Consider the following 14,421-nt stretch of genomic DNA (forward strand, 5'->3'; position numbering starts at 1 on the left):
TGCGCCTGTTTCGCCTTGTTGCATATGGCTGCATATCTACAATTGATACCTCTTTAAAAAAAAAAAAAAAGGACAAAAGGCGATGTCATATTTTCTGTTACACAAAGTTCTGTTACATTAACTTTAATGGCTTTTTTTTAGTTTTCTTTAAAAAAAAGAATTCTGTAAGTTGAGCACCTGTGTTGCTTTAACCCCTTAAGGACACATGACATGTGCAACATGTCATGATTCCCCTTTTATTCCAGAAGTTTGGTCCTTAAGGGGTTAAGTAAATATCTGGATTTCATTATCAGCCAATAAGAAAACAAGTAACACTGCAAAACTGATGAACCAAACGCTGGGTCCACAAAAAGAGCCTGGATTAGCTGTGCCAATGAAATTAATTAAGAGGGAGGAAATAACCGAATGTCTTATTAAATATCTGCTTTGTCTCAAATTATTTTCCTCCAATGATTAAGGCTATTTGGGGGGTGGTGGTAGTGGGGAGAATGTTCTTTAACTTAACCAAGACTTTCACCTTGCTACAGATTGAAAGATTCCGACTGATTAAAAAAACTCTGAAAAAGTTTGAAAAGTCTCGACAATTCACATTGAAGCAGTAAAGAACACTTTTACTTGTCTGCTTGTTTACGGCAAATCATTTGACCATGTTTAAATCTTAGCCTTTTGGACAGGATTGGACAATCTGGGTTTAAAGCAGACGTCTTGCAAGAAGAAAACATTGAAATCTCGACAAGGGCTCGCTTTATTCCTAATTGAATCCTACGTCTGTAATTGTGGTTCAGCCTCTGACAGTAATGCTTGTGGCATAACGATGGCTCAGTCCTATGAAAGTAGACATATTCCTTTGTTTATTGATCATATATATGAACATTTCCTATTAAATCAATCTGTTTAACCCTGCTAAGCAGAACTTATATCCCTTCACATAGTCGACTGGGATTCGCTAAAGGAAAAAAAGTTTGCTTTTTTGCTAAGTGACCCTCACTTGTGCATGTCCTAATTATTATTTTATTATTTATATAGCGCCATCAGATTCCGTAGCGCTGTACAATGGGTGGACTAACAGACATGTAATTGTAACCAGACAACTGGACGCACAGGAACAGAGAGGTGGAGGGCAATGCTCAATGAGCTTAGATGCTAGAGGGAGTGGGGTATAGTGACACAAAAGGGTAAAAGTTGGAGTAACGAAGTAGGTTGTTAGAAAGGTATTCACTGAGGGCTTAGTAGGTAAGTTATTGTAAAGCGCTACGGAATCTGTTGGCGCTATATAAATGGCAATAATAATAATAATAATAATAATAATACGTTTTGACTGTTGCAGGAGAGGAGTCATGGAGGGTGGAGGATAAAAACCTGCTAACAATTTAATTGATATGCTTTCTTGAAGAAGTGAGTTCTCAATGAATTTTTGAGTGGAGACTGGGTGAAAGTCTTTCTGTGCTTTCTGAAAAAATTCATCCAAATCAGGATGATTTTTTTAATTTATTTTTTTTAAGGGGCGTGGTTAATTCTTTTTTGTATTAATTTCTGCACCTTTGGAGCCTGATGAGTCCATTTAAGAAAGACCAGTGATGGGTTAGGGAATTAACAGACTGGAAGACACAAGTATGAAAGTTGTCGGTATGGAAAATATGAGCCACTAAAACAATGCGTCTGAAAGGGAAGCAGTGATGCATTCATCATAATTTCAAAGCGATTTGTAAAATTATACATTGCAATCAGCGGAAGGAAGATTGTAAACTTGCACAATAAACATATAAAGCAGAAACAAAAGAGAAACATTGACACAGCATTACTAGGCTGCTAGATATTCCTTTCTTCCAAGACAATATGTCTTTTTCCTTCACTTGCCTGAATAGCACTTAAAATACACTAGAATGAAAGAAAAAACAAACACAGTTCACTAAAGGTCTTTGTTTTAAAATAGGCATTTTCCCAACACTGCTAAAATGCACAGAAAAAAACATGTGATGATTATGGTGTTTATGTGTCCATTAAGGCGTCTGCAGAAAGCATTGGGTGGCTAGCCCACTATTTGCTGGCTATTTAGATTTAGTGCAGCTTGATGGTGATTTAATTTTAATTATACTTTTAGGACAATGCACCGGGTGCCTGGTGATAGAATGGAGGCAGAGAGAGAGATGATTTTAGATTTTAAGATCTACGATTCACAAAAGGAAGCACCAAGGGCTTAACCGCCTAAAAAAAGGAAAATAAACAACTCGGCATCACTAGGGATTATGTTGACAACTCAAAGATGTGGAGATTGGGTTTCCGTATTTAACCCCTTAATGACATAAAACAGAATATAATCACGATTGTTCTACTTTTAAGGACCTATGGGATCATTTTGTCATGTAGCATTTTACCAGCAGGAACAGTTCCCTGCTGGTTACTAAAATTAGTGGCCCCTGTGTTGACTGATGACTTGAAAGCTGCACTCAAAGTGAGGACTGCACAGAGCCCTTTAAATTACTGTGGCTGAATTTCCTTGTTCAGCCACGGTCCCATGGATGTAATTACCAACATCATCCGGGTAGTTCCTCCAACAGAGAGACCCGAGGTGTCTGTGAAGCCCCCAATCATGTCTCCCTGCAAGACCCCTGCAGCGTGATCACTGACTGCAGAGGGTGCTCAGTGCTGGGCTATGCTGCTCTGCGACGATCATTGACTGCTGACACTAGGGTTAGGGTTTAGCGTTCGTATCAGTAGTTCGGGTTACTTAGCCTACTTATTTAGGGTTAGTGTTGTGGCAAGAGGTAGCGTTACGGTTGGCACGAGAAATATGTTTAGCGACATAGACCTATCTTCTCTTTTTAAATGCAATTTGCAGGTGACTATTTCAGCCCTGTATCTTTGCTAAAGTAAACATACGGGGAGATTTAGCGGCGCACAGTAGAGTAAATTTTACTATACTACCACACATGTGACTTAAATACATTTTTGCAAAGATAGGCGATTTTAAGTAAGCTTGTAAAATGTAAAACCATTTCCTTTTGTATGCGTTGCTCCTTAATCTCTATTTTAAAAAGAATAACAATCCCACCAAGTAAAATGCATTCCTTGCCCTCTCTCCTTTCCAATGTTTATTTTATCCTTTGTTCCCCATCTCCTCTATATACATTTATATTTATTCTTTCCAAAGTACAATATGGAGTATACATTTTCACTCCCTATTAAGACATGAGTTACTGTTCATCACATCATATCAGTGAGATTTTGATTGCTGTTTATTATTAGACAGAGTGTATATATTTCTTAGTATGTCACTTACAATTACCAAGATTTGTCAAATTATTATTATTTACGTGTCAAATGAAAAATTTTATTTTATGGGGAATAATATTTTCATATAGTATTTCTTTCTCTATGTTTTTATGACTGTCTTGTATTACCTATAAAATTTCAATACAAAAAATACATAAAAAATAATGCTTTGGGGAGAGACGTCAGATACCAGACTACGCCGCTCAGGATCATCTAAAAGTAAGTCTTTGAAACGTTGGCCTAAGGTTAACAATTTGCAAGTCTACAATTAAAAATAGCTACAAGCGCACAAAATGTGTACAGCTACTGTGTCAGGCCATGTTTACCTACACAGATCCAGACATTTGTGGAGGAAATTTAGCATTGGCTGGTGAAAAGGAAAGCTTGAGGCCTGAGAGAAGACAACTCTGCTAATTAGGTCAACGAAAAAAAAATCCCAGGAAAAGTCAATTACATCTGAATAAGTATGCTCTTGGGAATAGAAAAAAAAAATAAAAAAAATAAAGCGCTGCTAGAATTTCCCGAGTGTATTAATTGAGGCTTGCTGGTGAACAATTTTCTTTTTCGGTAAAAAAAAAGATTATAAAAAAAAAAAAAAAGATAAAAAAAAAACAACAAAAAAAAAACCCACCTAATTTTAGAATTCTATTCAATACTCCCTTACACACAAAGACATCAGAATGGCTTTCATAATAAATCCTACATGATGTTAGTTTCACAGTAGCACAAAAAAAAGATTACTTTTTGTTTTATTCCCCAGTATTTACAATATCATGGCTCACAGTCTTTATGTCTTTTAATAAATATTTAACAATTCTGTTAAAACTCGAAAAGTCACCCGTGCCCTTATACTTCAGGCAATTGTTCACCAAGGGTAGGGCTATTTATAGTTGAAGCAAAAAAACAGGAACTAGAAGATAGTTTTGGTTTGATCCCAAACGGACCATTACATTTAGAGCTAGCTGTTGAGGCAGTGGACTCACGTTTCCCATTTACCTTTACAGTGGAGGTTTTTGAGGAACATTAGGCTAGATCAGCCACATCGGTGAGCGATCAGCCAATAAAAGGAATGTCATTAATTAGGTGGAAACAAATAAAATGAGTGGAGCTGGGGGGATGATATGGTACATCTAAAAATGGACAATCCTGCAGTGTGTTCTGGAACACAATTTATCAGCAAGTATTAGTTTAAAAATGCCTTTGGATTATTATTGGATTTTGTTAGGCAATTCATTTAACACATGAACACTAACTACACTACTATTCCATTGCTTAATGGTAAAGGTCAAAAAAGTGCTTGATACAAAGATTTAGATCACATAGTATAACATTTGTTACATAGTACACTAATAATCGTTTTGTCTTGATATCATTTTGACACCATTTTTAAATACGTATTTCAATTACTCTCCAATGCAACAATGATTTTGCATAGAACTTAAAGAGCTGCTAGGGTGTAAAATCAGTACATTTAATTATTATTATTTTTTTTTAAATGTTGTCTTGATCAACATGTTTCTTATGATTCTGCTGACAATTGTTTAGGTGACCGTTTAATCAGAAGGAAACTAAAGTTAGATTGGGCTAGACTTGAGTCTCTGAGGGCCAGAGGTGTGCCTAACCACCGGCATTTAAATAGATAAAATACATTTCTTTGCAATCATTTCAAAAATAGATAGTAAAACTGACCTTTAAAATATATAACATGACTTTATGTCACAATGAATAGACAGGAGAAAAAAAGCAAAAAAAAAAAAAAAACCCTGTACACTGTATTAGCCATTTTGGTAGCAAATGTATATAGGAGATATTTGACTACACATTAGTTGGACTTTACTGCTATTCCATCAATAGTTTTAAATACAGATTAAAAAACAACGCACACAAAAAAATACAGTGTTAAACTTTGCAAGGCAACTTAAAATTACCAATCGCAACCAAAAAATATGGGGATTCAGTTCCACCAAATAGCCATATCGTGTTAAGCATACCACTACTTCACGGTACCCCAATATCGGTGGGTCCAACAATAATTCCAATGTGGGAGACAACTTAAATAGTGCTGGTGCTAAATGAGCTAAAGTGTAAACTAACACAATTCAAAAATATACAGTGTCAAAACTAAACAATTAAAGTGATAGTGCTTTAATGTATATACCGTATATACTCGAGTATAAGCCGACCCGAATATAAGCCGAGGCCCCTAATTTTACCCCCAAAAACTGGGAAAACTTATTGACTCGAGTATAAGACTAGGGTGGGAAATGCAGCAGCTACTGGTAAATTTCTAAATAAAATTAGATCCTAAAAAAATTATATTAATTGAATTTGTATTTGCAGAGTGTGTGTATGAGTGCAGTGTGTGTATGAGTGCAGTGTGTGTATGAGTGCAGTGTGTGTATGAGTGCAGTGTGTGTATGAGTGCAGTGTGTGTATGAGTGCAGTGTGTATATGAATGCAGTGTGTATATGAATGCAGTGTGAGTGCAGTGCGTGTGTGTGAATGCAGTGTGTATATGAGTGCAGTGTGTGTGTGTGTGAATGCAGTGTGTATATGAGTGTGTATATGAATGCAGTGTGAGTGCAGTGTGTGTGTGTGAATGCAGTGTGTATATGAGTGCAGTGTGTGTGTGTGTGATGCAGAGTGTGATGCAGAACCTTGGTGGGGGGTGGGCATTTTAATATATTTTTTATTATTATTATTTTTAATTTTTTTTTGTTATATTATTTTTTTTTTATGACTATTTTTATTATTATTATTTTCATTTTTTTTGGTATATTATTTATTTATTTTTATTACTACATTTTTTTTGTCCCCCCTCCCTGCTTGCTAGCGTGCCAGGGAGGGGGGCTCCTTCCCTGGTGGTCCAGTGGGATTGGTAGTTCAGTGGGGGGGAGAGGGGGGCTGTGAGAGATGTTACTTACCTCTCCTGCAGCTCCTGTCAGCTCTCTCCTCCTCCGCGCCGTCCGGTCAGCTCTTCTGTCAGCTCACAGTGTAAATCTCGCGAGAGCCGCGGCTCTCGCGAGATTTACACTGGGAGCTGACCGAGGTGCTGAACGGACGGCGTGGAGGCGGAGAGAGCTGACAGGAGCTGCAGGAGAGGTAAGTAACATCTCTCACAGCCCCTGTCTGTATTATGGCAATGCAAATTGCCATAATACAGACTATTGACTCGAGTATAAGCCGAGTTGGGGTTTTTCAGCACAAAAAATATGCTGAAAAACTCGGCTTATACTCGAGTATATACGGTACTCACAATTCATATCATGTCTGCTCTATATAAATTAAAATTACAATTAAAGTGACATTGCTATCCAAAACCTCAAATTTATATTTTTTCCTGTGGCCACCTCCAAAGGGGCATTTAAAGCTAGGGGGGCGGTGAGCTTAACATGATATGGCCATGTGGTGGAAGTTAATCCCCATATCTGTTTGCTGAGACGGGTTATTTTAAGTAGCCTTGTCAAATTTAAAACATTTCTATCTGCTTGCTGTTCCTTAATCTGTATTTTGTATAAATGTTGGGCTCTACGGCAGCACCATTCCTGCAAAATGCATGTTCTGGGTTTGCCCTTAAATCCTTTTTTAAACTATCAGTATACTAGTAATGAGTACTAACTTTCATCATACTTAATACGGCATGAAGGGCTGCGGAATACTGACTGTCATTTAGGATTTGGGAGATGTACATGTAGTTCTATCAACTCTGAGAAAGAGGCCCAGCTGTGAATGGAAGTTCACTCCGGATAAGTCTATCTTTACATCACTATACATGTTGGACAATTTGTCGTCAAGGTAAATGTAGTTCACCATGTGTGCAGCCTTAAAGCTAACGATCATTCATATGTATCTGTTTCAATGGCTAGATATTCTGTATTCTCGTGCACTTATTGCTGATGTAACAACATAGAAATATTTAAATTAATACTTTATTTCAGTTAAAGATTTAAAAAATATTAAGAAAATATACAATTCTTCAGAAAAGACAGAAAAGATGTCAAAACAAAAAATAGAATGTTTCTCAAGACACTCAAGCTCAATCAAGTAAAATGCATTATGCATGGACTTCGATCGGGTCCCTACCTGTCTACAGGTGGAGGCTTTGCATGTCTAGGCTTCTTTACTTGAGCGTAGAGTGCTTCGATTTGCTTGCCATCTCTCGGGCTTTGGGGTCTGCTGTTCAAACTCATAGTGCCGCTGTTAGGGATACTGTCATAGTGACCTGCCCCCATATAAGTTGGGTCATCAAGAGAGCTGTAGGGCTTAGCATATTCCTGAATTTCGGCATAGTCCTTTTCTCTGGCCTGTCGCTCCCGCAGCTCGCGGGTCTTCGCCTGAATTCTGGAAATGAAAGAACACACAATTCATTTTCAACTATTGCAAAGGCATCCAAACATTTTCAAGCATTTGTTAGGGAAGAACAAAGTATGACCGTTCATAGGTGAAGTTTTATAATTTATTTGTTAAAATAATAATACTACTACCACTAATCATGTATATTGTACATCATCGTGGCATAGGTTAGCATCTTACAAACAATAATATATATTAATACAGTACATAAAAATCTCTCCACATATTTAATAACAGAGCTGTGGTAAAAATGCCTACATGCCTACAAAAAAAAAAAAATATGAATCTGTGTTAATTTTTTTTGTCTTTTATCACACTATATGAACAGTGAGAGAAAAAAGTATTTGATCCCCTGCTGATTTTGAACGTTTGCCTACTGACAAAGAAATGATCAGTCTATAATTTTAATGGTAGGTGTATTTTAACAGTGAGAGACAGAATAACCAAAAAAAAACAAAAAAAAAAACGCATGTCAAAAAAGTTAACCAAAGTTAACCAAACCAAAAATCTTGGTTAGCTGCACTCAAGGCCTCCTTGTGTACTAGGGAAAATGGCGGAATACCAAGGCCGAACCTCCAGGTTCACTCCTTCACGCCATAGGGTATGTAGAGAGAACAAGGTCGCCGGAAGGATACACTAGGCATTATATCGGGCATGTAACTGAGGTACCTCTGGGCACCTTAAACTAAAAGATATACCCCATGTGGAAATCAAACAAGGCCACTGGACGATATGGAAAAGTGTCAGATTCTTCATGCTACCGGGCAGGATATAGGCAACTCTACAAGGGCAAGACTGCCCAGTCCATACATTATGCTGCCAACGCCTGAGCTATAGAGGACTTATCAGAGGGACCTGGTATTCCTTGAAAGGCATCCATGATTAACTTCAGACTTGAAGTTGTCTTACGTCCGTCAGAGTTTCAATTAATCCCTCCATGAGAGGGTGCTGAAGTGATGCATTATGTGTGTTTCTTTATCCTCTGGTTCGGTGGGACTTTATCCCATATGTCACTACTAATGGGATTTTGCTGTCCAAGGGAGGAACATATTTTTCCACTGAATTAAATATATTTTTTATTTATTTTTTAATAGTGGCAGCCACAGCTGTTACTAATGAAAAACAATATACCACCTAAATTTTTAATCAAGTTTACCTACCATCCAACATGGGGATTTATAAATATATTGAGTAATTCTGGGTGACAGTTTTATATGTAAACAAGCAGTATGTTCCTGTTGATTGTGTGCTTTATAAGTAACACCCACAATGTTTAAATACAATTACACACCAATTTGTGATAACTTTTAGCAATAAAATGGCCTAGTGTCCTTCCTAAAGTTGCAATATAACCACACACACAAAATAAGAAAAAGTTTAAAAGAAGACTGAAAATGACAAAACCATAATAGCTTACACAGAACAGCTGAAACACTACTTTGAATAACTACATCAAACACAAAATCCCATGTACCGGAACCCAATCCAAAGCAGTTCTCTAGCAGAGAAAGCAGCATTTACATGGCAAATGAAGACTCATTCTCCTAAACAGGATGAATTCAATAAACTCTCAATGCTGTTGGATTAACATTTCTGTAAAGAAAGCTTTTCTTGCCCTGCAGACAGTTTCATGGTACATTATAGAAGCTTCAGGCATTTTTCTTTGCCATGAACTTTCCATCATTTGTATGTGTGATTGAGTAAATGAGCAGGAAAGAGGTCTATTTTTTTTTCCCCTAGCTAAGCCTATGTTCCAGATACACTTCTTACAATATGCTATGGATTTCAAATGCAACGCATCTGCCTTCAAAAGAAACTGAAAAAATGTCAAGCCTGACGGATAGCGATTACACAATATACACAGGTGCCAGGCTGATGGACCATTACTGCGAGCTGCTACACTGAAAAACTTTGGCAATTATACATGTTCTGCTGAAACACTTCTTGAAGAGACAGACTCGCTTACTCAATGCAGAATGTGACGACGATCTTCTGACAGCCCTCTATTTGCACACGCACAGCACTGCACACATGACTTCTCTGTGCATCTACCTAGTGTCGCTCAGATTGATAGAAATCCTTTAGGGGGCGGGGGGGAGTCTGTGTGGGCTACACAGATGGCAACCACTGAAAAAGAGATTTGGAGCAGCGTTTGCATTTCAGTGATGTTGTTACTGTGCAGGATGTGCGCCCGTCAGACTATGAAGTGTGGTCTTATTGAAATGCCCTGCTGACTATCAGCTCCAAGCAAAGAGGGAGCTTCACTGATGGGTGATCTGGGATTACGTGATATTCAGTTACAAACACTTGCTTTATGCAAAACAGTGGCCACGGGTCTTTATGTCAAAAGTAGTTACTGGTGCCGATAGCTGCCAGAAGTAGGCACAGTAAAAATAAATATAAATGTTCTAAGAGATATATATAGCAAGACTTATGGTTTTGCTATGCATAACTTTTTATGGACCAATAATTCTAATTTAACTGGGGTAGCCAAAAAGTAGATTTTACTAGAAGTTTTAAAACTATGTTTTGCAGGCGAATGGGTGTTATAGTTTTATAACAGATAAGGGAATCTAGGTTCTGTACAGGTTCTGTATGGCCACTCAGTGCTATTCTCCTCAATTGAAATACCTCCAAACCAATACCAAAGGATTGCAATAAAAGCATGACATACAGGAATCTGAAATAGCAGTAATTAATTAAACTTGGCGTAAAGAAAGGACATTCCAAAGTTCGTAGCGTTCTCCAGAAAAGATTGTGAGAAGGTTAAAAACATGTAAACATAAGAGATTGAAATGCATGGCTATGTACAAACCATATACTGGATATATCCATCACTAGAAGACATGGTCACAGCTGCCATATAAAGATTTTATTACCTTGGAATAATGGGTTCCAATCTGTAAATAATAGACTCAGCTGGCTAGCTCATTGCAATAAAGTGACGGCAGAGGGTTTTGGGGTTTTAAGGGCCCAGAGTAGGGCAAAAGGGTCACACAGAGCGGACTTTGCATTATGGCACCATAAAACCTCACTTAGAGGCGACTTTCAGCTCCAGAGTACTGATACAAAATGTACCTCCGGTGTTGATGAATACTGGGTAAATACATTTTTATATACTTCAGGCAGGCTTTTCTATATCCCAGGATCAGCTTGTAGAAATGTTTTGTGTAACATCATCTCTCTCTGGATAATTGTTGCTGTAACCGATATCACCATATGATTGTGTTTGCAATGATTCCACCGACCCACGCACAATATAATATTGATCAGTTTTTCCTTAATGATGTCAAACTGAAACCTACACACATAGATAGTAGAACTCCATATAAACCGCATATTATTGTTCTCTTATTGTGCCAGAGTCCGATATAAGTAATGGAGAAATAGTATCCACAATCAGAATAAAAAAAATTAACAAGTATATCAGCTGTAACACTGGGGAGTATGAAATTACCGAAGATTTAACTCAGACTCCTGAAAGGGTGAAACAGAACAAGGTATTGTATTCTGAATAACAGTTACTCACATTAGCGAGCGCAACAAATTACATTAGGGTGTGCACCCAAAGAAAACGTTGCTTTAAAACTACAGCCAAAAGACAAAATACACATTTTTGCTCTAATGATCACTAGGTGCACTACAACTCCCATGATGCTTTTGCATGCATTTGGAATGTCTTTAGAATGACACAGTATCATTGAAGTTATAGTTATAAAACATATGTGGATCTACCTTTTGGGCATCCCTGCATTAGGGTGTTTGGAGACATACCCCTTGCGCATCCCCGACGGTTACTCAAAATTTTCAGTGCATATGAAAAATCTAAGCCTAAACAGCTTGCCAGTTATGTCAATCATTGTGATCGGAACCGTGATTATTGCTGTGCTATACTGCTTGCAAAATCACATACGATTTAAATATCAAAGAAGCATGGAGTTATCCACTAAGATACGAATTGGCAAGCATTTAAACTAAATTTTAAATTTTACGACAAAATCACCAAAATGGAACTCTAATGTATTTTCTGTTTGGCTACTTTGGTGAAAGGTGTTAAATTCATTTTGAATTCACATGTAAATCCCAAAAAGCCAAACTAGTGAATAAGAATCTCAGGTCCACGTTCAGACTTTCAACAGGGAAACAGATTGCAGGACACAAACTATAGTAATCATTTCTGTAAATGTGATGGACTTGTACGGCAAGGAAAAGTAAACTTAGGAACTCTAATAGTGGTGGACAACAAACCCGATCATGCTGGAGAAGCATTGAATGCCTTATCTTGGTAGTTTATAGAAACCAGCAGCATTCCAGCATAAATCCACAAGCCCTGGATTTGTCAATAAAGGGTATTCGGTTACTTTGTATCTTCTGTAATGAGGATGAAATGTCAAAAGATAATATTTTGACCAGAGAGATAAAATATTTGCTTTTCCTGCCTCTCGTGGGGAGATGTATAAGTACACCCTTGTCAGTGCCCTGCTGCTCACCCCTCCTGCAGTTAATAGAGTGGGTTCCAGATGGCTAAATTCTCTTACTGTGACCCAGGGGTCACTCAGTGACTTGCATTAGTTTTATTGAAGAAACCCTCTAACTCTTTAAAGCTCAGAGAGTTGTGCAATATTAAGCCCAGTCTGACACCAGACTAGGGAGGGTATAAAAGAGCCATCCAGATTAGTTATCCCTGCACATAATTCAGAATCCCAATATCTACTGTAAACGAACGTACATTCTGCAAAGCAAACGCCAGAAAACTCAAAGTATCAGGCATTTCCCGGTTTACGTTTTCCCTCCTTTAAGAACGCTCCACGCACCTGCCGCTATTTAAGTGTTCTTGCATAGCAAGACCACTTACTGTTATCTCACATATATATTATTATAGCCAAATTTGCCACCCTAACTCCTCCCACAGTTTTTACACTAAATAAGACAGTAATATACCAAAACGTGCGGATTGTTCCCGATCGGATTGCTATTACTTTGTGGAACGTTTCGCCAAATGGTTCACGGAATATCGTCATTCTTGCGGAGAAATTGGTCCCATAGGAATGAATGGCAAAATGTTCAAAACTAGAGTGGGAGCTGGCAAAAACAGAAAAATCAGGAAATGATTTCTAAACTGCCACCACTCCCTCATTTTCAAGCCCACCTACACAAATCTTATATCAAAACGTTCAGCTATCCCTGCTGCCACTAAAAATTACCATGGCTAAGCCATTGTCCTGATAGTTTTCACAATATGACCATTTGTTTGCAACTCACGCCGTCCATTGATATTCATTGAAACTCCACACTAGCCAGCTCAGATTTGAAGGGAAATTTCGAAACTGCAACTGTGCCTTCATTTTTAATATTTCAGAGACATACTATGCATCAAAATGTAGATATGGGTCTTGTGATTTCACAATATAAAGCTCTTCACTGTAGGATGTATAGTTCTTAAAATACGACCATTTGAAGATGGCAACCGCCAAAATACTCTGACCTGTGCCAAGCTGCAGCAGCAAGTGATGTCATAGACAGGGCCTTTTGTACACCTGCTAATGTTTTTATAAATGTATGTTTTAATGTAACTGTGCAACAATGTTGCAATTAAATGTGCTATATAAATAAATGATAACAGTTACTCCGCCCACTCCAGTTGTAGACTACTGGTGGAGGCAAGAACACTTCACACAATTTCCCCAGAAATTGTAGCTTTTCTAGTTTATTTTGCCACCATTTTGTGCCGCCGCTACGTGGATACGGACCGAGGAGCAAAGTTTGTGGCCAGAAGAGAAATGTAAGTAACAATTTTGGTAATCGGAAGGAGGGGAGTGCTGTGAGCTTCTTCCTTCCTGCTGCTGTTGTAGTGTGGCCGAGCGGACTGCAGTCTGCCAGGAAGTGCTCACTGAGAGAGCACTTTCTGTCAGACCGGGTACTGTACCATGGTGAGCAGGTACAGGACAAGAGGGGGAGAGACACCTGAAAGGAGGGGAGGGAGGAGATGCACATGGACAGGTACAGGAGGAGAGGGGGGAAATGAGATGCATGGATGGCGCTGGGAGGGGGGAATGGGACACATGGATGGGGCTGGGAGGGGGAGAATGGGACACATGGATGGGGCTGGGAGGGGGGGAATGGGACACATGGATGGGGCTGGGAGGGGGGGAATGGGACACATGGAGGGGATTAGGGGAGAAGACACTTGGAGGGGCTAATAAGGTACTGGGAGGGGGAATGAGACACCTGGAGGGGCTGGGAGGGGGAATGAGACACCTGGAGGGACTGGGGTAATGAGACATATGGAGAGGCTGGTGGGGGGGTAATGAGACACTGGGGGGGGTAATGAGACACTGGGGGGGGAGGGGTGCGGGGGGAACACATGCAGTGTCTCAACCGAACCGGAAACAAGTGCAGTGCTACATTCAAAAAGTGCAGCATGTCGTTGAGGCGTTAGATGACGGATGATGATTTGATGAAAATTTTTATATTGTCTGCCTTTAATGTTCCTACAACATATTTATTCGCTATGCTCTCATCTTGTATTTGTACTTCACAATTAAGGTTTTCAATGGAAATTTTTTGGGGTCAGGAACTGAACCCATGTTTATTACATTGCTGTCTATGGGAAATTAGTTCTCACTTTATGAACTAGGCTTCGGAACCAATTAGTTTGTAAAGTCGGGAACTACCTGTATATAAAAAAACAATATAAAACAAGATATCAATTCAAACCTTAAATGCATTCCTAGAATACGGATTTACAAAAAACACAGACACATGCAAGTGTCATACAGCTCGTGTATTCTTCAG

At 38.6% G+C, this 14,421-nt stretch overlaps 1 protein-coding gene across 8 annotated transcripts in view; it reads right to left on the reverse strand.

Annotated features, from left to right (window-relative positions):
* Positions 1–14,421, reverse strand: part of PARD3 (par-3 family cell polarity regulator) — a 470,841-nt gene that overhangs the window by 124,423 nt on the left and 331,997 nt on the right. For all 8 annotated transcript variants that reach the window (XM_063452628.1, XM_063452633.1, XM_063452636.1 and 5 more), the window contains one exon: positions 7,357–7,614. In XM_063452628.1, coding sequence (XP_063308698.1) covers positions 7,357–7,614 — 258 coding nt within the window. The remainder of the gene's footprint in view (positions 1–7,356; positions 7,615–14,421) is intronic.

This window comes from Pelobates fuscus, chromosome 4 (assembly GCF_036172605.1).
Source record: "Pelobates fuscus isolate aPelFus1 chromosome 4, aPelFus1.pri, whole genome shotgun sequence".
Taxonomy (NCBI): domain Eukaryota; kingdom Metazoa; phylum Chordata; class Amphibia; order Anura; family Pelobatidae; genus Pelobates; species Pelobates fuscus.